Genomic DNA, 26,855 nt, shown 5'->3' on the forward strand with positions numbered 1-26,855 from the left:
GTCTTGTTTGAAAAATATAGTAGGCGCTGACGCTTCTCTGCCGTATCTCTTTTTATCTCACACAGCCCCTGCGCGAGCTCAACCTCTTCTTTGTCCCCATTCCCGATCTAATACATACCTCTCCCTTCTTCGTTGGTCCATTCCTTGTCTGAGTTGTCTTGAGCTGTTCTTAATTCTTCGTGATGGCTAGCTGATCCAGCTATTGGACATATGCTAAACGAAATTCCACAGAGGAAAACATGGAGAAAACAAACGGAACACTCCCCACTACGAGCTTCACAAAAGATGATTTACACCGGAAAGCTGCCATGTCAAGGAAAGGAATCATTGCTGCATTGGCGTATATGGGTTGTGCAGGTCTATTCTCTATCTGTTGCAGTAAATTTGGTGCCGCTGAAGCATCAATCTGTTGTATCTACTTGGAAAATGAATTTTTGGTATGTGTGTTGTGTATGTAAGGCACCATCGCTTGGTTACCCTATTGGTGCGCCTGCACGCATGAACTTAGACAATGTCTTGTTGTGAGCTCTCATCCTTTGGTGCCACATAAGCAGGTCGATTTAGCTTGTGTCATCATGAAATGATGACTGATCATCTGTTCTTATTTTTGGCTGCTATTACAGAGGCCAAACTAGAAACTTTTAAAAATTTTAATGGGTTTCATGCATGAAATATGTATAGGAAGACACTCTAGTTACAATGCTGTCTTTTTATTTGGAAAGTTCCTTTCAAACATAAAAAATTAGTTCTCTTGCTTCTTTAATGGTGTGTTCTCTTCCTAAATCACTTTGAAATATGGATTTCAGTAATGTTGGTGATGTTTAACAAGGCAGCACTTTCATCATATGGCTTTCCATGTGCAAATGTCATTACCTTGCTTCAGGTATGTTAGTTAGTTCCTTGCCGTGATAATTTTAAAAATCAATGACACAGAGGTTTAACATCAGTTTATCTCTTTGCAGATCCTCTGCTCAAACGTTCTGCTATATTGTTTAAGATCTTGGAATCTGATCAACTTTGGAAAGGATCCACGGACAGATCTTTTGTTGAAGGGCCTTGTGCCTTATCAGATGCTATTGAAGACATCTCCGCTTTCTATCGCGTATTTATTCTACATGGTAATTGTTTTGCTTAGTAATATCAATGTTATAGATAGGTTACCTTTTTTTAAAGTTTTGAACAGAACTATACCTTGCCTGGTTTTTCAGATTGTCGGTATGGCTTCAATTAGAGGAGTAAATGTGCCAATGTACACAACATTGCGTAGAACAACAGTCTTTTTTACATTGGTTATCGAATACTTGTTATTAGGGCAGAAATATTCAAGATATGTTGTCAGCAGGTGTGTTTTTCATCTAAAACCTTGGGTATTGAATGCTTAAGCATGAGTTTTGGTTGGGACTCGTGCACTACATGAATCATACATGTTTCTGTAACATGAAAGCTGAAAAATGGAATTCTTCTACATGTGCATGTGCGTGTGCAAAGGTTCCTGAGTAGATTGGTGATAATTTTTACTTTGTGGCTTCTTGTTATTTGAAGTAGAAGCATTATTAATCTTATGTTTATCAATAAACAGACTCCTTCACAACATGATATCCAATATTTGCATGGTCCACCTATCGTTATATGTTAGCAACTTTCTTCCGAAGCAATAGTTGAGAGAAATCTTGTCCAATAAAATGAATTGACTATTGGAAGATGGGTGTGCCAAAATTTGTGGGTGGAATCACTCAAGGTTAACATCCCCAATCTTGGAGCAAATTTAGGTCAAAGGAATCAATAAGAAAAGTGGTTTAAAACAGTGCTTTTGGGCATACCTTGTATTGTTTATAAGTGTCCTTTGGGCTGCTACTCTGCGGAGCGTCTGGATGTAGAGTCTTGGAGAGAGTTGGACCCTTGGGCGTTGTATTTTATGGGCATAATAATAAATAAATACTGAAAGGGGCGTCAGTCTTTGGGGCTAGTGCGTCTTGGCTCGGAGCTCCGTCGTACCGTGTGTTCTTTGTGTGTGTGTATGTGTGCGCCCTAATCACACTAAATCATCTATAGCATGTATATTGGGCATGCAATCGAGGATGTTTGGGATTTCAAGAGGGGGTATGTCACGAGGCTGTGGCAACCACTAACCTTAGCTGTTGGTTTCTTTCCCTTGATTCTTATTTGAATTTTGGGACCCTCTTTTTGAAGTCACAAATGGTCGAACATTGTGTGGCCATTGTGAAACGGCCGATGGCCGAGAGTTTCACCCATAGTGAGGAAGGCCAGGTCGGCACGAGATGGTCGGGCGAGTTGGCACTGAAATCCGAGCAGTAAAAGGATGTGTGGGCTCAGTTCAAAGTCATTTAGGCTCCACACTACAATTTATAAGCTGGTGGGTACTAGGAATTTAAACCCAAACAGGCTAAGTGGACACATGCAGACGCTAGATGAATTTGCCAGTCTTGCATGAAGAGGGGGCGCCCAAATTGAGAGAAGGGGCTGATTTTTGTTCACAAGTGAACTACTGTGTGTGTGAGTAGTGGGTGCAGGTGATCACAGCTTTAATGGAAAGCTTGCCTTCTTTCTTGTCTTATGTAGCACGATGATTCCGCTCTCGTGCACCTCTCTCCCCCTTTGAATACAGAATCATAATGCCCAGCTCAAGGGCTTTCCATCTGTATGTATAGTTGTGTGGGTTCATGCGCATATGCCGAGGCAAGAGCCTCTTGTCTAGGTACTGGATTAGCTAATTGCTAATCCCCGCAGGTTTAGGTGAACTCGGAGAGATTTCACCCGAGAAGTCTCGTCCGATTCAAAGGGCAAGTACCCCTACAGGCGTGGGAGCTCGAGGGCTTGCTACGGATGCGATTGGTACGTGAAACGGAGCCTGAAATAGTAAATCACAGCCCGCTGTGTATTTTTGTAGGTTTAGTGTTTTGTCCCTAATTGATCCTAATACCCCCCAGGAACTTCAGGGAAGCTAGGGGATTAGTGTACAGGTGTTCTGGTGCATTTTTGGGGCAGAAAAGAGAGAATTCAGCGTGCTGCAGATTCTTGCCAGGTTTGGGAAAGTGGTCGGATGTGTCGGGAAAGTCACATTTTGCACGGGGGTTTCGTCTGTGAAGCCTCCTACTGCGGTTATGCTGCCGAAATCGGGCTAGAGTAGATCATTTTCAGCCCTGCAAAAGCGGGACAGCTCGTAGGAATTTGTAGGTTTTCTCCCAAGTTCAATAGGGATAAAGAAATACCGAAAGAGGCGTCAATCTTTGGGGCCTACAAGGTGTCGTTTGCTTGTAAGCACTCTAGTTGCCAAGCTGTCACAAACTGATGACGTGGCATGCCAAAGAGACTAAACCCAAGCTTATAAGTTGTCCCAACTTATGGGTACCTGCCGAGAGGGCCCTAGGGACACTAGGAATTTACAAGGATGACTAGTGGGCAGGCAGTACGGATCACCACGAATTGCGTTGGCTGGTTGTACGGATGCCCGGGATTTGTGTTGACAGTGTTGACGTGGCATCGTACGGATTTTCGTGAATTGCACTGGCTGAAAACCAGCGCCAGCTTTTGGGAAGATTGCTTTTGAGTTTGAAGGCTTTCATGTAAGTGCTTTTCCATGACCAAGGGCCTTTAAATAAGACATCACGCTGCTCTTTGGCTCAGTTGTGTTGACGAGCCTTTGAGCAGAGAGGACCCGTGGGCCATTGTACTTTGCTCAAGCATTAATATAAAAAGAAAATACCGAAAGGGGCGCCAGTCTTTGGGGCCAATCTCTTTGGGCACGGAACTACGCCGGGCCGTGTCGACTCAATTGAACTGTGAAGTATTTTAAAGTGATTTTCTCTTGTGTGTTGTGCCAGATTCTCGACTTGGGGTGCCCAAGTCTATTACAATGGTATTACAGCGAGGACGATTTCTCTTTTACCGGAAAATCCGATCCTGTTTTTCCGCGACACACATGGATTCTAGCAATGATTCTTGCAAGAATGAGACGACCCTCCTGACACTTTTGGAACGGGAGGAAGCATTGGAAATTCAAATGGATCAGCAGATAAAGAATATGGGCCACCTCGGCCTACGGCATATCAACTAATGGAGATGCAACGTCAGCAACAGGCTGATGATTGCGCAAAGTAGATGCCCTAGTTTGTGAAGGATCCATAGTATGCCAAATTTTTGATCCGGCACCCGATCAATGAAGTGCGTACTCAGTGGTAGAAAGCCATTGATTCCCCACTAAAGTCAACCCTCAAGAAACCTCCTGTCCCAAGGATGTTTATTGAAGATGAACTTGTCACAAGACGGGCACCACGTGCCAATAGGAAAAGAAAAGACTGAATTGACTTTTAGCACTTCAATAACAATTGAATTGAGAGAGAGACGACACAGCGACACGGAGTGGCGGAATTCCACCCCAGAGAGTATTGGCCTCAAACCTTGGCGTCCCTTTTTGTATTTCTTTATATTGCATGAATGAACTGCCGGTAATAAGAACATAAGCCCAAGAAGCTTCTAACTTCATGAACATTCTTCAAATCTGGCCAGTCACGTATAGTCTCAATCTTGGCCGGGTCCATCTGTACTCCTGCTGCTGAGACGATGTGTCCCAAAAAGTGTATCTCCGGCAAGAAAAATTCACTCGTTTTGGCATGATAACTAATTTGTGATCGCGCAATGCCTGAAAGATCTGTAGCAGATGGTGTCGATGTTCTGCTTCATCCTTGAAGAAAACTATAATGTCATCAAAGAAAGTGCCAACAAAAGATCGATACTCTCGGAAAATCCTATCCATCATTCGGTTGAAAGTCGTTGGAGCATTGGTAAGGCCAAAAGGCATCACCAAAAATTCATAAAAACCGAAACTTGATCGAAAGGCTGTCTTGTAGACATCTCCCGGAACGAATCTGATTTGATGATATCCGCTTTTCAAATCAATCCTGTTGAAACAAGAGGATCCCTGAAGTCGGTCACAAATTTTATCGATCCTTGAAATCTGAAATTTATTTTTGATAGTGATTTTATTGAGAGCTCTGTAATCAATGCACATTCTCCAAGATCCGTCTTTCTTTAACACCAACAACACCGGAGAGCAGTAGGGTGAAGTACTCGGCTGGATAAGACCCTTTTCAAGAAGGTCTTTCACTTGGTTCATGATCTCTTCATTCTGGGCTCGACTAACACAATAAGGTGGCCGGTTCGGTGGTGTGCTTCTAGGAATCAGATCAATAGTGTGATCCTTAGGACGAGATGGGGGCAACTCGCTTGGTAGGCCCTCAGAGAAACAATCAACATGTGTGTGGAGAAAATCTTGGCGTTCTTTGTCAAGCTCAGACATGTTCGTTCTGTGTTCATCATTTAACTCTTTCAAATAGATCGAGTAAACAAAGAGACTGGATTTCATTAATTTGGAAATGGCCGAAGTTGATACAATGGGGACGGACTGACCCTTCAGCTTAACATCAAGTACAATTTTTTCAGCCCTTTTCATTAGTCAAAGTCGCTTTTTTAGCCCGATAGTCGACCATGGCGTTGTTCTTATGGGACCAAGGGACTCCTAGGAAGACGTCGCACCCTTCCAAAGGCATGATGTAAAAGTTCTCGTGCCCTAAATACCCCCGACAATGCAAACGAAGTTTGCCAATGATAAGTGTAATGGCTATGTCCCATCCGGGCGCCGCTAGAACTGCCTCTGTTGGATGAGGACTTCTTGATCTTTCACTTTTCCCCAAGCTCGACAAAGTTCTGTACTTTCATCTATCTGGCTTGGGTCAATATCCATGTAATCTGGTACTAGTTTTACTTTCATCTTGCCTTTTCTGCCACGTTCCTCTGTTGCTCTCGAACTCTCTGGCCTGTCTTCAGTCTGTCTTTGCTGTGCCTTTTTGGGGCACTTTGCGGAGATGTGCCCTTGTTCCCCGCAACCAAAACTGTCACAAAGTGATGACGTGGCTACGGACAGCAGAAACCCTAATTTCTGCCAAAAACCTTAAAATTCCTGTAAACCCTAATTTTTGCAGAAAACCCTAATTTCCGAAAATCGCGAAGGCTTTGTTTTTTTTTTTTTTGTGGGAAATTTTGAGCGACATAAATCTCTGCTTTTTGCTATAATTTGCGAGGAAGAGAGAGAAAAAGAGAACTTGCTTTTTACTAGCTCTCATTGAGAGAGAGAGAGAGAGAATCTGCTTTTGCTTTCAAGCTTTTGGGGCTCTGCTTTTGGGCATCCCTTCTAACCTTTAAATAAGTGGTAAGGGTCTCACTTCTCAAAGCATCTGGACGTAGAGTCTGAGAGTGAAACCCTAGCCACTCTCTTGTACTTTGATGTGATTAATATAAAAAGAAATACCGAAAGGGGCGCCAGTCTTTGGGGCCAATATCTCTAGGCACTGAACTCCGCCGAGCCAGTGTACATCTATTGTGATCTGTGACTTGTTTTGAAGTGGTTATTTGGTGCTGTCACGGTTGATTCTTGACTTGGAGTGTCCAAGTCTGTTATAGTGGTATCAGAGCACGGCCGATTTCTCTTCTACAGGAAATCCGATCCCCAAATTTTTTTCCGCGGCACCTATGGCTTCAGGCAATGATCAGTCGACTCCCTCTGCATCTGGAGATGCGGGCAGGGATCACAAAGAAGATTCCGGCACGGAGTATAGCCCGCCTAGGCCTACTCAGGTGGAGCAGCAAGAGATGGAGCGTCGTCAATTGATTGGCGATGCAACAAAGATGATGCTCAATTTTGCCAAGGACCCGAAGATGGCAAAATATATGAACCAGACCTCTTTGGAAGAGGTACAGACGGAGTGGCAGAGAACCACAACACCACTCCCGAAACCCGCTCTCAAGAAACCTTCTGCCTCCAAGAAATATACGGAGAAGGAACTGGAGAACGTGGTTGATGCACGGATTGCTCAGCTTTTCGACGTGCAAAAGAAAGACAAAAAGCACGACAATAAGCGGAAGAAAGGCATTGACTCCTGGGATATTTGGGTCGTCGGTCGACATTCGACAAGGCAAAGAAGGCTACATCTCGCCCAGAGACTGACAGTTCTACTGAGGACTCGTCTACAGACAGCTTAGATTTCGATGACGGAAACTTTTATGCGAACAAGAAGAATTTTTTTTACAAAGCTAACCAGTATGACTTTCTCAAAGATAAAAGCAAGAAAGTCCGAGAGTTTAAGGAAGGTGGCCACTCGATCAAGTTTGATACTTTTTCAGGATACTTAGGTGCTTCGAAGGCTTTGTCTTTTATATAGCAGTTTGACATTGCTTTCGCGGGAGGATGCTATTCAGAGTACTCCAAGATTCGGAGAGCTGCCTCTTATTTTAAGGGGAATGCTCGTACTTGGTGGTCCACGCTTCTTTTAAACAAGATTGCGCCAGTTAAATGGCTGAAATTTAAGAAGCATTTTATTTCTTCTTGGTTGACGCAAGAATATGAACGTGATGTACGAGTTGCTTGGAACCATCTTCGGATGACCAAGAAAGATACAATCAATGCTTATTGTGAAAGATTCTGGAGCTCTTCTCTACCCGCCTCTTCATTCAAGAAGATCTCGTTCAGAGAACAGATTGAGCGGTTTACCTTGGGTCTACCTACAGAGATCCGAGATCACTGCTTGGAACAGAAGTCAGCTTCTATTCAGGAGTTGATGAGTCATGCGAAGCGGGGCTTTGCCATTCCCTCTGGCAGTCTGACCTACCCCACAGATGAGGCCATGACACAACGAGCCGAACAGACTTCTAGGAATGAAAGTAGAAAGAAAAAGAGCAACATAGAGAAAAAGGATGCACGACCCAAGCTTACTCCTGAGGAGAGAGCTCGCTTCATTAGAGAGCGGAAGTGCTTTGGATGCGGGGAACATGGACATATCTCCGCGAAGTGCCCTAAAAAGGCACAGAAAGAACAGAATGATAAAGATGACGATAGGCTTGAGAGTTCGAGAGCAGCTGAGGAACGTGGCAGAAAAGGCAGATAGAAAAGCAGAACTGGTACCACATGGCGTGGGACCTGCACCGAATCTAATGAATGAAAGTACAAACTTTGCCGCTTTTGGGGCAAAGTGAAGGATCAGGAAGCTCTTTTGAAGGAGCTAAGGCCAACTTCCTTTCACTTGGAATTGGCGGCTCGATTTGGAATTGCGTCCGACAGACTGACGCCACAGGCGGAGGTAGTTCGACTGGCACCCGGATGGGATGTTGCCATTACACCGAGCATTGGCAAACTTCGTTTGCAATGACAGGGGTGTTCAGGGCACGCGAATGACGTTCTACTCGGAATCCCTTGGTACCACCAGAACTACGCCGTGGTTGACTACCGGGCCGAGAAAGCGACTTTGATAAATGAAGGGCTTAGAGATTGTACTTCATGAACTTCAGTTTCTTACTCATTCTTTTGGGAGAGAACTGAACGATGGATAAAGGTTGAATATGTTTTGACCCGATCAAAAGAACGCCAAGATTTTTCTCCACACTCATGCCGATTGCTTTTCAGAGGGCGTGAAGATCATACCATTGATCTGATTCTTGGAAGCACGCCACCGAACCGGCCACCTTACCGTGTGAGCCGAGTACAAAATGAAAAGATTATGAACCCAGTGAAAGACCTCTTGGAAAAGGGTCTTGTCCAGCATAGTACTTCACCGTATTGCTCTCCACTGTTGTTGGATTTAAAGAAAGATGGATCTTGGAGAATGTGCATCGATTATAGCATTCTCAACAAAATCACCATCAAGAATAGATTTCCGATTCCTAGGATCGATGATATACTTGACAGGTTACAGGGATCCTCGTGCTTTAGCAGGATTGATCTGAAGATTGGATATCATCAGATCCGAATCGCGACGGGAGACGTCTACAAGACAGACTTTCGGACTACTTTTGGATTATTTGAGTTTTTTTGGTGATGCCTTTTGGCTTAACCAATGCTCTGTGACAGTTAACCGGATGATGGACGGGATTTTTCGAGAGTACAGGCTATTTGTTGGCACTTTCTTTGATGATATCATTGGTTTCTCCAAGAATGAAGCAGAACACAGAGATCATATGCTTCAGAGATACATTTTTTTTTGGGACACTTTGTCTCAGCAACAAGAGTGCAAATGGATCCGGCCAAGATAGACACTATCCGTGATTGGCCCGATTTGAAGAATGTCCATGAAGTTGAAAGCTTCTTAGGACTGTGTTCGTACTACAGACGGTTCATTTAAAAGTTTACAAAGGTTGTTTCCCCTTTGCATATCTTGATACAGAAAGGAGTCCCTTTCTCGTGGGGATCCACAGAGGTGACTGCCTTTCACACATTGAAAGAGAAATTGACTACAAGACCAGATTTGACTTTGCCGGACTTGCAGAAGTCATTTGAAGTATTTTGTGATGCTTATGGTCGTAGTCTGGGTGCGGTCTTGATGCAAGAAGGCCATGTCATTGCTTACGAGAGCCGATTGTTCTCTAGGCCGGAGATGACAGCACAGATTTATGAGAAAGAGCTTTGGTGGTTATCCATGCTCTTACTCGGTGGCGGCATTACGTACTCGGAGCGGATTTTACTGCCTTTACAGACCATCAGAGTTTGCGCTACTTCTTGTCCTCACAGAAGCAGCTTTCGGAAAAGCAGATGCGATGGGCGAACATCTTGTCACAGTTTCACTTCCAGATTGTCCATGTGCAGGGACAAAAGAATGTGGTGGCAGATGCTTTGTCTCGGAAACCGTTGGTTCTGGCTATTTCCACGATACATCATAGGAGCTTCGAGGATATGGTCGATCAATATGCCACAGATACAGATTTTGCAGATATTTTCACACGGATACGGGATGGGGAGACAATAGCTGGATACTCCCTTCGGGAAGGCTACTTGATGAAAAAGACTATGTTGTGTGTTACACAACCGTTGAGGGAAAAGGTTATGACTGAATGCCACTGTCCACCTTTTACGGGTCACTGCGGCATTGCTACCACCATGAAGGGGGTAGAGAGATACTTCTTTGGGCCGAGACTCAAAAAGAATGTGGAAGAGTTTGTGCACAGTTGCTTAGTATGCCAGAAGGTCAATTTTGACAGGCATAAGGCACAGGGATTGTTAAAGCCTTTACCCATACCCACCCGCCCCTGGAAAAGTATTGAAATGGATTTCATTTTTGATCTCCCGAGAACACAGAATGATCACGATGATTTTCCGATTACATGGCACGTTTGAGACGATTGTCTTCGACAGAGACCACAGATTTATGAGTTTGTTTTGGAAGGCAATTTGGGAGAACATTGGCACGCGGTTGCAGTTCTCGTCATTGTTTCACTTGCAGACTGACGGGCAATCTGAGATTGCCAATTCAGTGGTTTTAGATTTATTGAAGTCTTGTATCTCGGATCAGAAGACTCAATGGGAAAAGAACTCACCTTTGGTGGAATTTACCTACAATAACACGATACACTCTTCGACGGGGAAGACGCCATGTGAGATTGTTGAAAGTGCTGCGAAGGTTCCATCCTTCCTGAGCACGAAAGATTAGATATTTGAAGTGGACGAATATTCGCGAGATTTGGATACGGCTTTTGCCAAGGTTCGCGAGACTTTGCAGGAGTCTCAAGAACGACAGAAAAAGGCAGGGGATCGCCATCGTCGCGACTTGAAATTGAAGGAGGATGATTGGGTGCTCTTATGTTTTGAGAAGGCACACCTACGAAAGAAAAAGGGAAAGGAGAGGCTTTTTTCAAAGCTTAGTATGCGATACTACGGACCTTTCCAGATCACTGACAAGATAAATCATGTCTTCTTCCATTTGAAATTGCTAGATACTTGGAGGATTCACAATGCATTGCATGTGAGTCTCTTGAAACCTGTTAAGGGTGATGTGCCTGATGACGGGGAGCCTGATGAGCAACCCGAAGTGGAAGAAAACGAGGAGATCCTTCAACCTTGTTCCTGAACAGATTTTGGCACATTACGATATGAAGAAAGGTAAAGTCCGAAGGCGGTTCTTGGTCAAGTTCAAGAACTTTCCTGCATTTGATGCGAAGTGGATGGAGGAGGAGGACCTAGCAGATACTCCTCGGATTGTGAAACTTTACCTCGATGCTTTGGTTTAGCATAGTCTACTCCAAACGGAACCCAGAATTCAGCTTGGCCGGAGATCTGGTGTAGTGGGATGCACAAGAGGGGAGTTACTCCACTCCTTTGTCAACAGATGCCTTGATTTTGATACGAAAGTCACTGATGTCTCTTTGAGCTTCAGGGATACTGAGAGCTGACAATATTCTACTGGATGACTTTATGAAATGGAATTCCTGATAATGATACTAATTTGTTCTTGAATTCTTTTGAGTGCAGGAACTGATAGACGAAATGACTGCAGCATTTTGGTCTGATTGATCTCGAATAGACATGGTTGCAATAGGGGTTAGTCAATCGGACATCGATGAGTTCCCGATTGGACCTAGATGTGATTGCTAGCTACATTGCTGATAAATCATGCTCTAAGATCCGAAGGAATGTTGAATGTCCTGTGATGTCTGGTGATGTCCTGTGATGTCGTGTGATGTGACTGTCGATTTTGTACATGTGCTAGAAGTGTGTTCCTAGTACGTAGGTACTAACAGTCAGTGTCTACTAAGGCGGTTTATGGATTTTGTCGGTTTTGCAGGCGTAATCACGGTCGATTACAATGCTTTCAAGAGAGGGGTATGTCACAAAGTGATGACGTGGCTACGGACAACAAAAACCTTTTTTTTTTTTTGGGAAATTTTGAGCGACGCAAATCTCTGCTTTTTGCTATGATTTGGGAGAAAGAGAGAGAAAAAGAGAACTTACTTTTTACTGGCTCTCATTGAGAGAGAGAGAGAATCTGCTTTTGCTTTCAAGCTTTTGGGGCTCTGCTTTTGGGCATCCCTTGTAACCTTTAAATAAGTGGTAAGGGTCTCACTTCTCAGAGCATCTGGACACAGAGTCTGAGAGTGAAACCCTAGCCACTCTCTTGTACTTTGATCTGATTAATATAAAAAGAAATACCGAAAGGGGCGCCAGTCTTTGGGGCCATTATCTCTAGGCACGGAACTCCGCCGGGCCAGTGTACGTCTATTGTGATCTGTGACTTGTTTTGAAGTGGTTATTTGGTGCTGTCGCGGTTGATTCTTGACTTGGAGTGTCCAAGTCTGTTACAAAACACTTCCCCTCTTTGATGTAGTTAGCCCTTTCTCGAAGAGTCAGTCGGGGTCGTGTATCCTTCTTTTCTTGGGAACTCTTTTTCTTTCGACTTTCATTGTTAGAGGTTTGTCTGGTTCTCTGAGTCAAGATCTCATCAGTGGGGTAAGTCAAATTCCCCGAGTGTATAAAGGATCCCCATTCGCATGACCCATTAATTCTTGGATAGAATTCGACTTTTGTTCAAGGCAGTAGTCTCGGATCTCTATAGGGAGTCCGCAGCAAAACCGCTCAATCTGTTCCTTAATAGTGACCTTAAATGAAGAGGTTGGTAGAAAAGAGTCCCAAAACCTCTCGCAATAAGCGTCCAAAGAATCTCCCTTGGTCATCCGAAGATGGTTTCAAGGGGTTCTTACATCCTGTTCGTAATCCCGGGTCAACCAAGAAGAAATAAAGAGCCTTTTGAATTTCAACCACTTAACTGGAGCTTCTTTCCTTAGAAGAAGAGTGGACCACCATGTTCGAGCATTTCCTTTGAGAAAAGATGCAGCCCTCCTAATCTTGGAGTGCTCTGAGTAGTGCCCTCCTGAGAAGGCTATGTCAAACTGCTGGATGAAGGCCAAAGCCCTCGGAGCATCTCGGAATCCAGAAAAGGATTTTGTCGACTGCCCACCTTCTTTAAATTCTTTTGCTTTCTTGCTTTTGTCTTCGAGGAAGTCATATTGGTTGGCTTTGTAGAAGTGCTTCTTCTTTGCATAAAACATATGGTCATCGGAGTCCGAATTGTCAGAGAATGACTCCTCTGTAGAGCAATCAGAAACTGGTTGAAATCTGAGTTTCTTTGCCTTTTTCTTGCTCTTTCCGAAGCTTTGCTTTTTGCTTTGCTTTTTGCCCTTTCTGTCCTCTTCCCTCGAGTCAGAAGAGCTAGAAGAACTGTCAGAAGAAGAGGAGGAAGAAGAACTCGGATGTCCTTCAAAGCATATACGCTTCTTCTACTTTCTTGCAGATGCAAAAGAAGGTTGACGACCCAAATAACCAATGTAGCGCGCTTTTTCAATTGCTTTTTGGGTTGATTCCTCGTGTCCAAAAGTTGATTGATCTGAGTCTGAACCACCTCTTGAAGTTCTTGCTCTGTAAACATCTTCGGAGGAGGTTGTTTCTTGATTGCCAGTTTGATTGGTGGTTTGGTGGCTTTCTGCCACTGAGTATGCACTTCAACGATGGATTGCTGAGACAAAAATTTTGCAAACTGAGGGTCTTTCGCAAATAATCATCTGCTTTGTGCACTCGTCAACCTGCTGTCAACGCTACATCTCTTGAAGTTCATACTGAATAGGCCGAGGTGGCCCGTACTCTTCCTCCGTTAATTCGTTTAAATCTTCTACGTGGTCTCCTCCCGCCTCAGTGGATGCAAAAGAAGTCTACTGATTCTTTTCGGAATCCATAGGTGTCGCGAAATAAGGGATCGGATTTCCTGATAGAAGAGAAATTGGCCATCCTCTGATACCACTGTAACAAACTTGGACACCCCAAGTCAAGATTCTACTGTGATACAATAGAGATTCACTTCAAATTAGTTCACAAGAGAGTTGACACGGCTTGGCGTAGTTCCGTGCCAAGAGATATTGGCCCCAAAGACTGGCGCACCTCTCAGTATTTATTTTTATATTAATATTTGAGCAAAGTACAACTGAGCTTGCGGGTGCTCGCTCTCAGACTCGGCGTCCAGATGCTCTGCAGAGTGAGCCCCTAGGGTCCTTATAACGAGTTATAAGTGTTGCTAAAAGCAGAGCCCCAAAAGCTTTTAAAAATAAAAGCCATAATCTCCAAAAGCAATTGGTCAAAAGCCGTCAGCGTAATTTGCAGGAAATCCATACACTGTCAGTGCAGAAAGCGGCAAGTCCGTAAGCTGCTGTCACGTGAGCACAATCAGCGCGTATCGCGGAAATCCGTACAGCCACGTCAGCCTATTGGTGCATTTCCCGTGTGTGTCCGGGTGGTTGTGCCCCGTCACTAGTTTGTGACAATGAGATGGCTGAATAGTGATCTAGGCGCATTAGGTGTCCTGGACAGAATGAGATTGCTAGATTGAATGATTGAAAATACGGTGTTTAGTGTGAACTAAGTGTGTGATTTTATGAACTGCATGCTATGTGGATGTACTAACTTGTGGGATGGTCATGGGCATGGTTTGCTTGGTGGAAATGTGGAATGAAAGGATATGAATCTGATAGCAATAAGATTTAGTAGATTAAGACATCCGTGAAAAGATCAGCATGGTCTGGATGTGATTGCTGATTGGTTACAATGATCAGGATTTGTATCTGAGACCCTCGACAGAATTGTGATTGATCAGTGATTGATGTCTATGTAGAAGTGCTGGATTGGTGGAGTCTGGTGCATGAGTACATAGAGTTAGTGTCTATTGAAGAAAGTTTCTGTCTTTTGGCTGTTTTTGCAGGCGTAATTGAGGGCGATTACAATTCTTTGAAGAGGGGGGAATGTAACAAAGTGATGATGTGGCATGCCCAACTGGAAGAGAAATGGCCTAGTAGACAAGAGAGATTGAACCAACCAACTTAAAGAACTTCTGACCACCGGCCGAGTGTCACAAACTACTAACATGTCAAGCGAGTGAAGAAGAGAGCCAACCTGCAGATCCCGACCGAGGGGCCTAAACCCTAAGAAGAAGCAGTAGAAGAAGAAGAAGCAAAAGTAGTTCCCATCAATTTATGGGACCCCGTCCGATGGGGCCCAAGTGACCTACAGATAAAGCAACCCCACACACACACACACACACACCACTCAATTGCATGGAGGATTGATGATGTGGCAGCAGCTGTACGGAATTGCGTTGACATGGTGATGTGGCAGATGTATGGAATTCCGTGTTTTATGCTGGTTGTGCCGACGTGGTACCTGTACGGATTTTCGTAATTTACGTTGGCTGATTTTCAGTGCCAGCTTTTGGGCTAGATGCTTTTAGAGTTCGATGCTTTTCATGTAACTGCTTTTGAGAGGCCAAGGGCCTTTAAATATGAGCGAAGGGCTCATTCTTTGGTATGCCCCTGTGTAGAGGTGCAGAGGATAGAGTACCGGTGTTGTACTGAGTTCAAGCAATATAAAGAAATGCCGGAAGGGGCACCAAGATTTGGGGCCAGTGCTCTCTTCGGGGAATTCCACCACTCCTCGTCTCGTGTGTTGTCTATCTGTTTGAGTTTAGTTGTTATTGTTGTTCAATCTGTTCTTTCCCACTGTCACGTGGTGCTTGTCCCCGCTACAACGAGGGGCCTAACCCAAAAAGAATCCCAAAGCTTGAACTCTGAGGAGGATTTTCGTAAAATGCATTGACATGCTGACATGGCAGTCAATACGGATGATGATGTGGCACGACATTATGGAGCTTCTGCGTTTTGTGTTGTTGGTGCCACATGGTAGGCTATACGGATTTCTGCAAATTACGCTGGCGGCTTTTGGGAGATTCTATCATTCTAGTGCTAGCTTTTGAGAGCAGATGCTTTTGGGAAGAAGTGCTTTGAATTGATTGCTTTTGGGGCTCTGCTTTTAGGCAACCCTTGGGGCCTCACTGTACAGAGCATTTAGATGCAGAGTCTGAGAGCAGAGGACCCTCGGGAGTTGTACTTTGATGTGAGCAATAACAAAGAAATACCGAAAGGGGCGCTAGTCTTTGGGGCCAATGCTTCTGGGCGCGGAACTCCGCCGCATCGTGTCCATGTGCCGTGCGCACATGGACTGGCCATCTTGAATGGCCTCCAGAGATTTCCATCGTCGAGTGGGTTCACTTTTTTTCCTCATAGACATGGGGCCAACACAGTGGATTATGTTTTGGCTCAAACCAGTTTCGTAGCCTCTATTAAGGACTTTACAGTTGGGCCCATGCCTATTGGGGTAGCAGTAGATCATCCCCTCCTCACGTTTACTATCTCAGTCTGGTTCAGCACAGCTCGACTAGCACAGACATCTACACATACCCGATACACTTTTACTTCGGAGACTGATTCTGTCTACATAGGTGGCATCTACAGACGCTTATGTATAGAGGATCCGGGGAGACCTCTAGGGGAGCTCACATATATATTGACAAAGACACTACATGATGCAGCAGCAAAGGCATACCCATACACTGAGCTTGGGCAGCGACGACGTTCTGGGAGTATACCCCAAAATAGATGGTATGACAAGGAGTGCAGAGAGACTAGAGCCCAACTTCAGAGGGAGGTACTTCTAGGAATCATTACTCATAGGCAGTCACGGATTGCTTCTCGGCGTTTGGTGCAACAGAAGAAGAGGGCGTTTGTAGCTCGATTAGAGGACTTATATCAAGGCGAGGCATGGCGACTCTTCCATGAGCACTCTCCCCCACCAGTCATCACTTCTATGGAGGTATGGAATCAATATGCATCATCTCTCTACATTTTTTCAAGGCAGCCACCTCTTCCAGATCTGCTTGAGCCATGCCCACACATGTGCTTTTTTTACTGCCGAGATGGTAAAGAAAGCCATTGACAGGATGAAGTCTAGGAGAGCATATGATCATGATGGCCTGGTAAAAGAGCATTTTATACATACGAAGAGCTGCTTGCAGATCTTCTAGAAGTGATGTTCAACCGTGCCATGTGCGAGGGCCTACATGATACTTGGAGTTTGTCCACTATTGTACCTAACTTCAAGTCAGGGGACCCTATGGAGCCTGGGAATTACCGCACTATCATGATTGGACACACATTGGCACGGTTGTACGCATCCATCCTTGAGCAGTTATTGAGTAGATGGGCAGAGAGAGAGGGTGTATGGGTAGCAGGACAGGTGGGTTTCAAGAGAGGTTTCTCTACTCTTGATCAAATTCTGACACTCAGAGCCATTATTGAGGAGGGGAGATCACGTGGGAGACGGCTCTATTGTTGCTTTGTGGACTTCTGCAAAGCTTTCGATACAGTGCCCAGAGCTAGATTGATGCGCAGATTGCAGGAGATGGGGATACCCAAAGAGTTGATCTGGGGAATCAATGCTCTATACAAGTCAGTAGTGGGGCATGTATGCACTCCAGAGGAGATTTTTGATTTGGTTCACTCCACTATTGGGGTGAAACAGGGTTGCACGCTATCTCCTACACTATTTGGCATGTATGTGGATGAGATTGCTCACTACATTGAGAGGGATGGTGATAGAGGAGCACAGTTGGCAGGGACATGGATCCCTTTATTGTTATATGCTATTGTCTGTTAACCTGGGGAAAACCAAGGTTATTGTGTTTTAACACCACACCACAGTGGGCCAGGACATTTGCACCCACTTTTACATATGGCCAGGAGACGGTGGAGTGTACAGATGCATACACGTGGGGTAGTCTTCAAGGACCGGTGTTTTCATTGAGGAGAGTAGCAGAGACTAGATTGACGAGAGCTTATGCAGCCTTGGGAGGCTTGGAGAAGATGTGTTCACAGGTTCAGTTTCAGGATCCTCAAACAAAGCTATGGCTTTGTGACACTCTAGTGGCTTCAGCTATGCTTTATGGGGCTCAGATTTGGGGACCCTCAGTAGACCACCATGGAAGATCTGGTAGCATTGATGGATGGAGATCTATGGAGATGCCTTTAGTCTCTATGATCTCTCGGCTGATTCGGGCTAAGGCCTAAGTGCCACATGAGATTATTCAAGCCGAGCTAGCTGCCCCCCCTCTCGGAGTTGAGGCCCTTACTAGATCAGCTTCCTTCATGCATCATTTATGGGACCTCTATGCTCGGCTAGCCCTTGAGTCATCCCGACAACTAGCGCTACAGGGGGACACAGCATGCTGGTGTGGGCAGATGACATCATGATTTCAGTCACATGGCTTTAGCATATATAGACTACTCCCATTCCAATACTCCTTGGATGCACCCTCCCTTTCTCTTACACGGACAGAGATCATTAGACTTACCCGTCAGGATTTGTTTCAGCTAGATACCAGAAGCACATGGATACAGCCGGTACAAGAGTTGGGCACGAAGATGGCTTTCTATAGAGAGCATCTTCTCCAACTAACAGAAGATGTATACTAGGCCTCTTTCAGTGTCTGTTCGGAGAGGGCTTTGGACCGTTGGCCAGAGTCATGAGATGGTAGGATCAGAGATGCCTCAGATTGTTTTTGCTAGAGCTGCGCAAACACAGGGAGAGTCTCTTGAGAAGACCAGGCAGTGGGAGACATTTACTTGTTTAGAGTAGGGACTCAACAGCCAGATGAACATACCTCACAGTAGACTTCAGAGCCCACTTATACCAAAGGTATATTAGTGGATAGAACCATTGAGCTCGGGAGAGCTAGGCGCCCACGTCTACGAGGCCATGACATTGACGGAGGCTTCACCAGAGGATCAAGACTATTCTAGCACGATATGGGAGACGCCCAGTATGACTATTTACAAAGGCAGACATTGACAAAGCTCTTCAGCGACTGATGCAATACTTTCTTGGACAACGCCCAATGCCAGGCATCATCGGGCATTGACAATGATGCTGATGATTTTAGTCTTTTAGTTTTAGTCTTTAGTCTTTCACTTTACTTCATTTTTGTACCCAGACATTGGATTAGATCCACAAGGATTGTATTAGTTTGGTCTCATAGGTCATTTTGACCTTTTGAAGACGTTTAATATGACATTTCATTTCATTTCATCTCTCTCTCTCTCTCTCTCTCTCTCTCTCTCTATCTATCTATCTATCTTATCCAGCTTGATAGCAAGAGGACTTGGATAGAGCCATTACGGGAGTTGGGTACGAAGAGGGCTTTCTATAGAGAGCATCTTCTCCAACTCACGACAGACGGATTTGTCACACGGCCCAGCTACATGGACACACATCTATCTCATGGGTTACGATGTGCCATAGGCCAGATTCGCACATCTTCACACCAGCTTGGGATTGAGACAGGTAGATTCAGAGGCATACCGGCAGACAGTAGGATATGTCAGTTATGCCATTCTGAGCCAAAGACAGAGTTTCACTCCATATGTCTCTGCACAGTCTACTATGAGATACGGGGACGCTTTCATTGTTTATTCAGAGATGGTTTTGACTCGTTAGATAGAGTCATGAGATATCAGGATCAGAGATGTCTCGGATTATTTCTACTTGAGATACAGAGACATAGAAACTCTCTATTGAGAGGGCAAAGACAGAGATAGCCCCAGAGACGCATCTCAGATTTCTTGAGTCTGAGTACCACAGAGGCAGAGGGGACACCACCATCACAGAGCTCGGTTCCCACCCATACACACACCAACGGTACTCTCATTGACCGAGCTATAGAGTTGGGGAGATCGAGACGACCGCGACTGAGGAGGGGAGCCACGTAGCACCGGCGGAGATTGCGGCAGAGGATCCACAGGATTCTAGCACGACACCCAGAGTGTCAATCAGAATAGGCTTCATGCTACTGCTATATTATATCATGGTGACACTTATCCGCACTTTGTACCTTTGTGGCATGATACCATTGCTCAGCCTACCAGCCACCCATAGGAGTTGGTAGCACTCCTATCTCAGTTCTTAGTTTGTAGTTTTCTTTGTTTGTACCCAGACTTGGTACTAGACTCATCATTGTAATCAGTTGGTCTCATAGGTCATTTTGGCCTTTTGTAGACGTTAATATATCATTTCATTTCATTTCTCTCTCTCTGTGCACACCCTCATTGATGGGGCAAAGGTGCAGAAGAAGAGGCTTTAGTGCTGCTTTGTGGATTTCCGCAAAGCGTTTGACAGTCTCCCACAGGAGAGGTTCTTTCGACGACTCCAGAGTTTGGGGATACCTCCGGAGATGATATGGGCCATCTACGCTCTCTATGAGAGAGTGACTGGGAGAGTTCGCTACCCAGGCAGTATGTTAGAGTCTATTGCTAGCACTATTGGTGTTAAACAAGGATGCCCCCTCTCCCCAACCCTCTTCGGACTCTACATCGACGAGATCTCCGACTACATCCTACGAGCAAGAGGGGCAGGAGCGGACCTCGTGCGTACCATGGTCCACATTATGCTATATGCTGATGACATTTTACTGATTTCAGAGTCACCAGAGGGCCTATAGAGCCATCTGAGAGCTTTGGATGAGTTTTGTACAAACAGGGGACTCACAGTGAACCTTGGGGAAACCAAGATCATGATCTTCCACACATCCAGAGCAGTTCGACGAGCCGCCACATTCACAGCAGCAGGAGGACCGCCAGAGGTGGTCACCTCTTACATCTACCTAGGAGTCACATTCACCAGCAGACAGGGGTCCTTCTCCATGGCACAGGCCGCCACTGACAGACTCACCAGAGGATATACAGCACTGGCCATGCTAGAGCGAAGATGCCATCAGACACACTTTCACGAGCCCCGCACAAAGGGGTGGCTATTCGACACATTAGTCACTCCAGCCCTAATGTATGCAGCAGCAGTGTGGGCAGCCGGATTGATAGATAGCCAATGGGCACGGATTGAGAGACCATAGATCTATATGATGTCTCGTGTTTTTCGAGGCAAGCACACAGTGCCACCGGACATCATCAGGGTAGAGCTTGCCACCCCCCATGGTAGTGGAGGCACTCTTCCAGACGGTCTACTTCATCCAGAGAGTGCGAGAGCTTCCGACCAATAGACTCACACGATGAGCATTTGAGTCAGCTATACAGATATCAGAGACCGGATACGACAGAGCATGGTACACACAGATTAGAGCATGGTTTAGAGCACACGGCCTTAAACTGGAGAGTTAGCCACCTTTTCAGTACGACCCCGACTCGCCCCAACTTCAGCTCTCATGTAGTGAGAGAAACATAGTGATCTGCCGACAGGATCTCTGGTAGCTCTATATCAAAAAGACTTGGATCACATCCCCCCTTCGGCGGAAGATGTCATACTACAGAGACCATTTTCTTATCAGACTGGAGGATGGGTTCATAGAGCGACCATGCTATATGGACAACTACACGCCACACAGCTCACGGGTGGCAATTGGTCAGCTTAGAGTGTCATTACACAGACTAGAGATCGAGGTGGTGCGAGCTCATGACATTCCCATGGAGGAGAGAGTGTGTAGAGTATGCAAAGAGGAAGTGGAGAGCGAAGAGTATTTTGTTTGCAGATGCAGAGCTTATGCGGTTATTAGAGGCCGATACGAGCCCCTATTCAGAGAGCAGCCTACCTTCTGAGATATCATGCACTCTTGAGATCAGAGACAATTGGGGTGCTACTTGCTAGAGATACAGAGGCACAGGGACACACTTCTACAGCCACCTACAGAGACCCCGGAGGGGGGGGGGGGGGGGAACAGCTTACAGATTTCTTTCAGAGAGCTACACCCCTTCCACTCCCAGACCCACCGAGGGGAGTGACTCTTCAACAAGCTGAGGCGAGCCAGGCCCGATGACGCCTGTGGGCTACGAGAGGCCAGCCCCACGACTCCACCGCAGACAAATCTAGGAGATCCGGACTCGAGCACATCGAGCGGTCGAGGAGAGACCAGGCTAGATGATGGCTCATCCAGAGGCGTTCATCAGGGCCGCCCTTGCTCCCGACCCTCCCATGTACTACATTTTACACCCCCCTATTAGCACAGGATGGAGCTAGCTAGATTGATGCATTTGCATGGTTGTACTACCCTCAGCATATAGACATGTACATATCCCTAGTACTAGTGCCCACCCATCCCCATAGATTTCATCACCCACCAAACATCCTTCTCTCTTTTATTTTGTACCAGTCTGAACTATTTTGTCTTTTCAGATAGACAGAAGACATACACATGTATACTTGATTTGTCTCATAGGCCGGGGACTTCGGCCTCACATAGACGTTAAAAAGCTCTCTCTCTCTCTCTCTCTCTCTCTCTCTCTCTCTCTCTCTCTCTCTCTCTCTCTCTCTCTCTCTCTCTCTCTCTCTTTGGTAGAGTTTAGTGATTTCGAAGGTTCTGATCGTGTGTTGCTATTGATTTCTCGCTTGGAATGTCCAAGCCTGTAGCAGGTGCCATCATGCCATGTCGTCACTTTGTGACATCACCATCCCCCCCCCCCTCCCCCCCCCCTCCCCCCCCCCCCCCCCCCCCCCCCCCCCCCCCTCATGCAAAATTGACATAAAACTAATTCTTGAGTAGATAGTGACTCCTTGCAGACATGCAAATGACCATACTCGATTCCCACCAGACAACACATTCACAAAGGATGCATCCGAACATATCCTAATTCTTAGTGGATTTCGGATAACAGCCTACATATAGATAGTTCACATAGAACTTTCAAGATGCAAACAGTCCATCTAGTCATCATATCCAAGCCGGAACTCTTGTTGCACTAGAATCACAGTCATCTCATCTAGATGGAACTCTTAATCACTTGAATCTGTAGAGCCACAATACTGCAGTATACTCACATACTCAAGTAAACATGCAAATTTAAAAGAGCAAACATATAAGTTCATACAATTCATAGTAGTCCCTAGGCAGAATATTGTAAGCCACTGTACTCATGATTATGGTTAAAGACAAACTGCCCTTTCCAATTCCTGTTTATCTGTTTATGGAGAGTGGAGTGGCTCCTCTTATGCAGCAGGCTGTGGGTCTCCTCCCACCATTGCAGACTTCAAGTTTAATGAGCGAGTAAGAGTAGAACAATTTAGCTGGAACGCTCCTTTATGTAGCTGTAGCATCATCTCCATGAATGTGGATGTGTGTGTTAACGTGCATGCGCTGTGTATACGGGTGGCTGGAGAGTGAGCAGTGCTAGAGGGCAGCAGGCTGCAGTAGCACGTGGGAGATGGGCTGACAAGGGGAGGGTGGGGGGACTGGCAGGCTGAGGGGCATGAGAGCTGGTGGGCTGAGATGGCGCAAGGGGGTCGGTTGTAGTACCGTGGGGGAGCAGGGCTGAAGGGCGCAGAAAGGGGGGGGGGGGGGGAGACTGGTTGGCTGAGAGTAGGTGGGTGGCTGTGTGGTGGGGGCCTGGGGGCTGGGTGTGCGTTCGACTCGTTTTCTCTTCTCTTGTTTGTGTGGCATTGTGGAACTGATGACTGATTTCTTAATGTTTTGGACAGTGTTGGAATCATAGTACTAGGTGCTCTTGTGGCTGGGTCAAGGGACCTTTCTTTCAATATGCAGGGCTACCTGATAGTGATACTATCAAATGTGACAACGGCTATTTACCTTACAACTATTGCCCATTTTGGTAAGACAGGTTTTTTCTGACTAATTATGGTTTGTTGGAAACTAACACTATGAGTGCATAACAATGGGTTTTTGTAGGAAAGACTAGTGGGCTAAACAGCTTCGGTCTTATGTGGTGCAATGGTACTGATATTTTCTAGAATCTTTACTGCTGTTGTTATGGGTTTCTACTTGTTTGACAGACAATATGAACAACCGAGGATTTTCTTAGGTATGATCTGCGGTCCTGTCCTTTTTGTGTGGACACTGCTGAGTGGAGAACTTGGCATTGCGTTGAATTTTCCTCAGTTACAAGCAGCTCAATTTCAAGTGAGCAAAGCTCACCTTTACAAGATTGTCTTTGTCATTTTCTTTGTAGAGTTCTTTTTTTTTGGGTAACAGCCAACTAATTGCCTGGTTCAATAGCTGGTAGTGATTGCTTCCTGCACCTTGGCTTTCTTCCTCAACTATACAATTTTTCTGAACACAACTCTCAACTCACCCCTCACGCAAACCATATGCGGCAACCTTAAGGTATTGCATGTTTGATATTTTCAATGTTCATGCAGGGTTTGAACATTGATCTATTTGTGTCTAGAATAATTCTTGCATGCATGTCCACTCATTAATTCTGCCGAGCTAAAAAAGGAATGGTCAAACGGGTTGGCCCTGAGATATCCTTTTGTTCAAGTGTATCTATTCATGTGCATGGTGAAGCTTGTAAAGACAGTTTATTGCTGCATTTACAGGACTTGGCGACAGTAGTGCTAGGTTGGGTATGGTTTGGAGGATTGCCCTTTGACTTGGTAAGATCTGAAACCATTCTGGTGAAGATAGGTGTAACCTTTTATCTGAAGTTTCTTTTTTGGGTTGCTGAAGGTGAATGTCTTGGGGCAATCCTTGGGTTTCTTGGGATCAGGCATATATGCGTACTGCAAATTGAAAGGAAAGTAGTTGCCAAGGTACTGATGCATCTCACATTCATAGCCCATGACTTGTAGTTAAAGATTTTTGTTGTACAATTCTTCAATTTTTAAATTTTACTCAACTGAGCTGCCTTGCTTGGCAAGTCTGTGGTGCGAGTATTTGACCATGTGGTTTACACACTTATTTCAAAGGTCAATAGGTAGAATATTACTGTATGGAAAGGTAGTAGTGTTTATGGTACAGGACATAGTGAAGGAATTAAATTAACAGTTTTTGAAGAGGGCTAACAAGTTGCAAATGAAGGTTTTCTTTTGAGGTCAAGTGGAGACATTGAGATGCATTACAAGATTGAAGGAACAAAGCATGTTTACCTGGCAGGATAAGTAGTGTTCTCTGCCTCTTGTAATCGTGCGTCTGTGCATGCACGAAAAGAAGTGAGAAAAAGTCAGTATTATCTATGGCCCTACGGTCCTTGCATTCCTGCATTAATCAAGCGACCATTCAATGTGGAGATTCTTTTAAAGCACTCACTATTTTCATGAGTCTATGCATGTACATACACACCTATTGTCAAAGATGTGGAATCCCGGGTGGCATAGAGGACGTTTTCCTTGGTGTATTGCTGCGGGTTACAGCCTTTACCCCTTGTCTCTACATATATTCGGGGGTGCATATGTCCTATGAAGTACTTTTGTTTTAGTTCTAGTTTTATTAGAGCTGAGTCTACCTTGCATCCCTAGACCTGTGTCTAAAATCATAATGCGTATGTGTGTCTTCTGCTCATACGTGTACGTGTTGGAGCATATATTTACACTTAGCTCTACATTGGCTGTTGGGCAACGAAGACATTAGTGGTGATGTCATATTATTTTAGCGAGAGCTTTGCATGATGGAGCGCATGGTTACATTGTGGTATTTGTAGATTTCAGAGCGTGAACTTTTCGTCTGAGTAATGACGTATTTGATATTGTGTTAGATCTGTGTATGCCCTATCAACTACCTTTTTGTTTTACCGATCCTTGGTATATAATATTATAATGCTTATTTCTAGCTTGGGTTTTTACTATCCCTTTTTTCCTTCTTTGAGAAGTCCTCCCTTTCTTCGGGCGTGTTTTGCTTTTCAGTCTTGTGTTGTTTTCAATCTTCTCAGTCAGATTTCTGGCCTACGGCTTTAGTAAAGCATGGAATCAGTGCCACATGGCAAGTTAATGGTGGCAAACCTTTTTTCTTCCGTTTTCTTGTAAGACCTGGGGCATTAACGAAGCATCGACTTCTTATGGGAGAATTGGTAGTCATGTTCCTATTTCTATGAAGAAGGACATGAAGTATCACACTCACTCTTTCTCATCTGATGTCACATGAAAACCTGTTTCGTCCCCTAGAAATGAACGAAACAAAACTTGATACACCTGAAATGTTTCTAAATAAGGACGAAACAAGGTGACGAAACAACTTTGTAAGGTTTTACTGAAGACTTTTGGTTCTAGTTTAGGATGTCGTAATCTCTAAGAAGGGACATTGTGTTCCTTTCCTCACATGTGAGATCTACAACACAAAGGCATCAAGACTCCCCGGGAACTCCTCTTTCGCTTACAGCTAGAGTAAACTATCGAACTTACCCTCTTACGCATATTTAAAGCTGACAAGAACTTGTGACTTGTTACAGCTTAGTTCATTGCACATTCACTGCCTGCTACCAATGGCTTGCCATTAACCTGTATGGTTCTAAAGTTGAAAGATTTTATAATGCAATGGCCTTTAAAGCTAATTTAATTAACATGTATGTAACTCCTATCAAAATGCTCATCTCTAGTCATTATGTATCCTACAAGTCCACAAAACCTATTTGTTTCTTCTTAACATCTCGGAAACGAAACAAATGGAACACGTTGAAACAACGAAATGACAAAACGCATGCATTGTTTCTTGTAACACTGATTCTCATCTTCTCGTGTAGGCCATTGTGACTTTCCACCTTATCTTTGTGCCTGGTGAAACTTTTGATATGTGACTGCTGCAGATTTAGTGGTCTTCTTAGCTTGTTCTGTAGTGTTACAGGGAGTAACTTTTTATCTTATTTGCAGCCTGCTAAATTTGTGAGACAGAGTGGAGGGCATCAGGCAGAGGACACCTGAGGTTGAGCGTGGGAACAGCACGAACAGCAGAGGGTTTTTCTTGGTGAAGCTATAAGGGTTTAGGCGCAGGGTTCCGAGCATGTGCGTGCGCACACATTTTTGTTCTGTGACCAGGCTATGCAGCAGTGGCTCACATGAGAGCCACTTCTGAGCTAGCAAATTGTGGGCATTTTGATTAATGGGTGTTTGTAAAACCATATGGTGGCACATTGATCACCCCTAGAAAATAAAGGGGAAGTGCCAATGATCCATGGTGGGCATTGTTTATTACCCAAAAAGAGTCTTTAGGATTGATTGTAAACAAGGAAGCTGAAAGCTTCCACGGACATAGCGATGCCTGCATTGTACGTGAACAAGGTGCATCAAAGCACACATCTATTTTAGAATTTATTAGTCTATGGAAAAGGGCCTTGTATTAAGGTGCCTGTGGTGATTTCTCATCAAATTTGTACCAGTAACAACAGTATTAGCAATGCAACTAAGTAGCTCATTTCCAATTCAA

The 26,855-nt window shown here is 44.9% G+C and overlaps 1 protein-coding gene across 1 annotated transcript; it reads left to right on the forward strand.

Moving 5' to 3' along the window:
* LOC147422815 (UDP-N-acetylglucosamine transporter UGNT1-like) lies at positions 1-26,855 on the forward strand. The gene is made up of 11 exons (XM_086503256.1): positions 1-357; positions 807-883; positions 963-1,118; positions 1,209-1,342; positions 23,183-23,313; positions 23,391-23,435; positions 23,524-23,621; positions 23,718-23,825; positions 24,041-24,097; positions 24,171-24,253; positions 26,303-26,855. Exons 1-10 carry the CDS (start codon positions 240-242, stop codon positions 24,243-24,245), a joined length of 999 nt encoding a protein of 332 aa, XP_086359382.1. The 5' UTR covers positions 1-239; the 3' UTR covers positions 24,246-24,253; positions 26,303-26,855.

The sequence above is a fragment of the Adiantum capillus-veneris genome, chromosome 27 (genome assembly GCF_014529385.1).
Source record: "Adiantum capillus-veneris isolate H3 chromosome 27, ASM1452938v2, whole genome shotgun sequence".
NCBI classification, from domain to species: domain Eukaryota; kingdom Viridiplantae; phylum Streptophyta; class Polypodiopsida; order Polypodiales; family Pteridaceae; genus Adiantum; species Adiantum capillus-veneris.

Excerpts from the sequence above, each read along its gene's own strand:
- LOC147422815 (XM_086503256.1), top strand. The coding sequence starts at position 240 with ATGGAGAAAACAAACGGAACACTCCCCACTACGAGCTTCACAAAAGAT. Across the intron at positions 884-962 it reads ATGTCATTACCTTGCTTCAG|ATCCTCTGCTCAAACGTTCT; the intron begins GTATGTTAGTTA and ends ATCTCTTTGCAG. Across the intron at positions 23,622-23,717 it reads TACAAGCAGCTCAATTTCAA|CTGGTAGTGATTGCTTCCTG; the intron begins GTGAGCAAAGCT and ends CTGGTTCAATAG.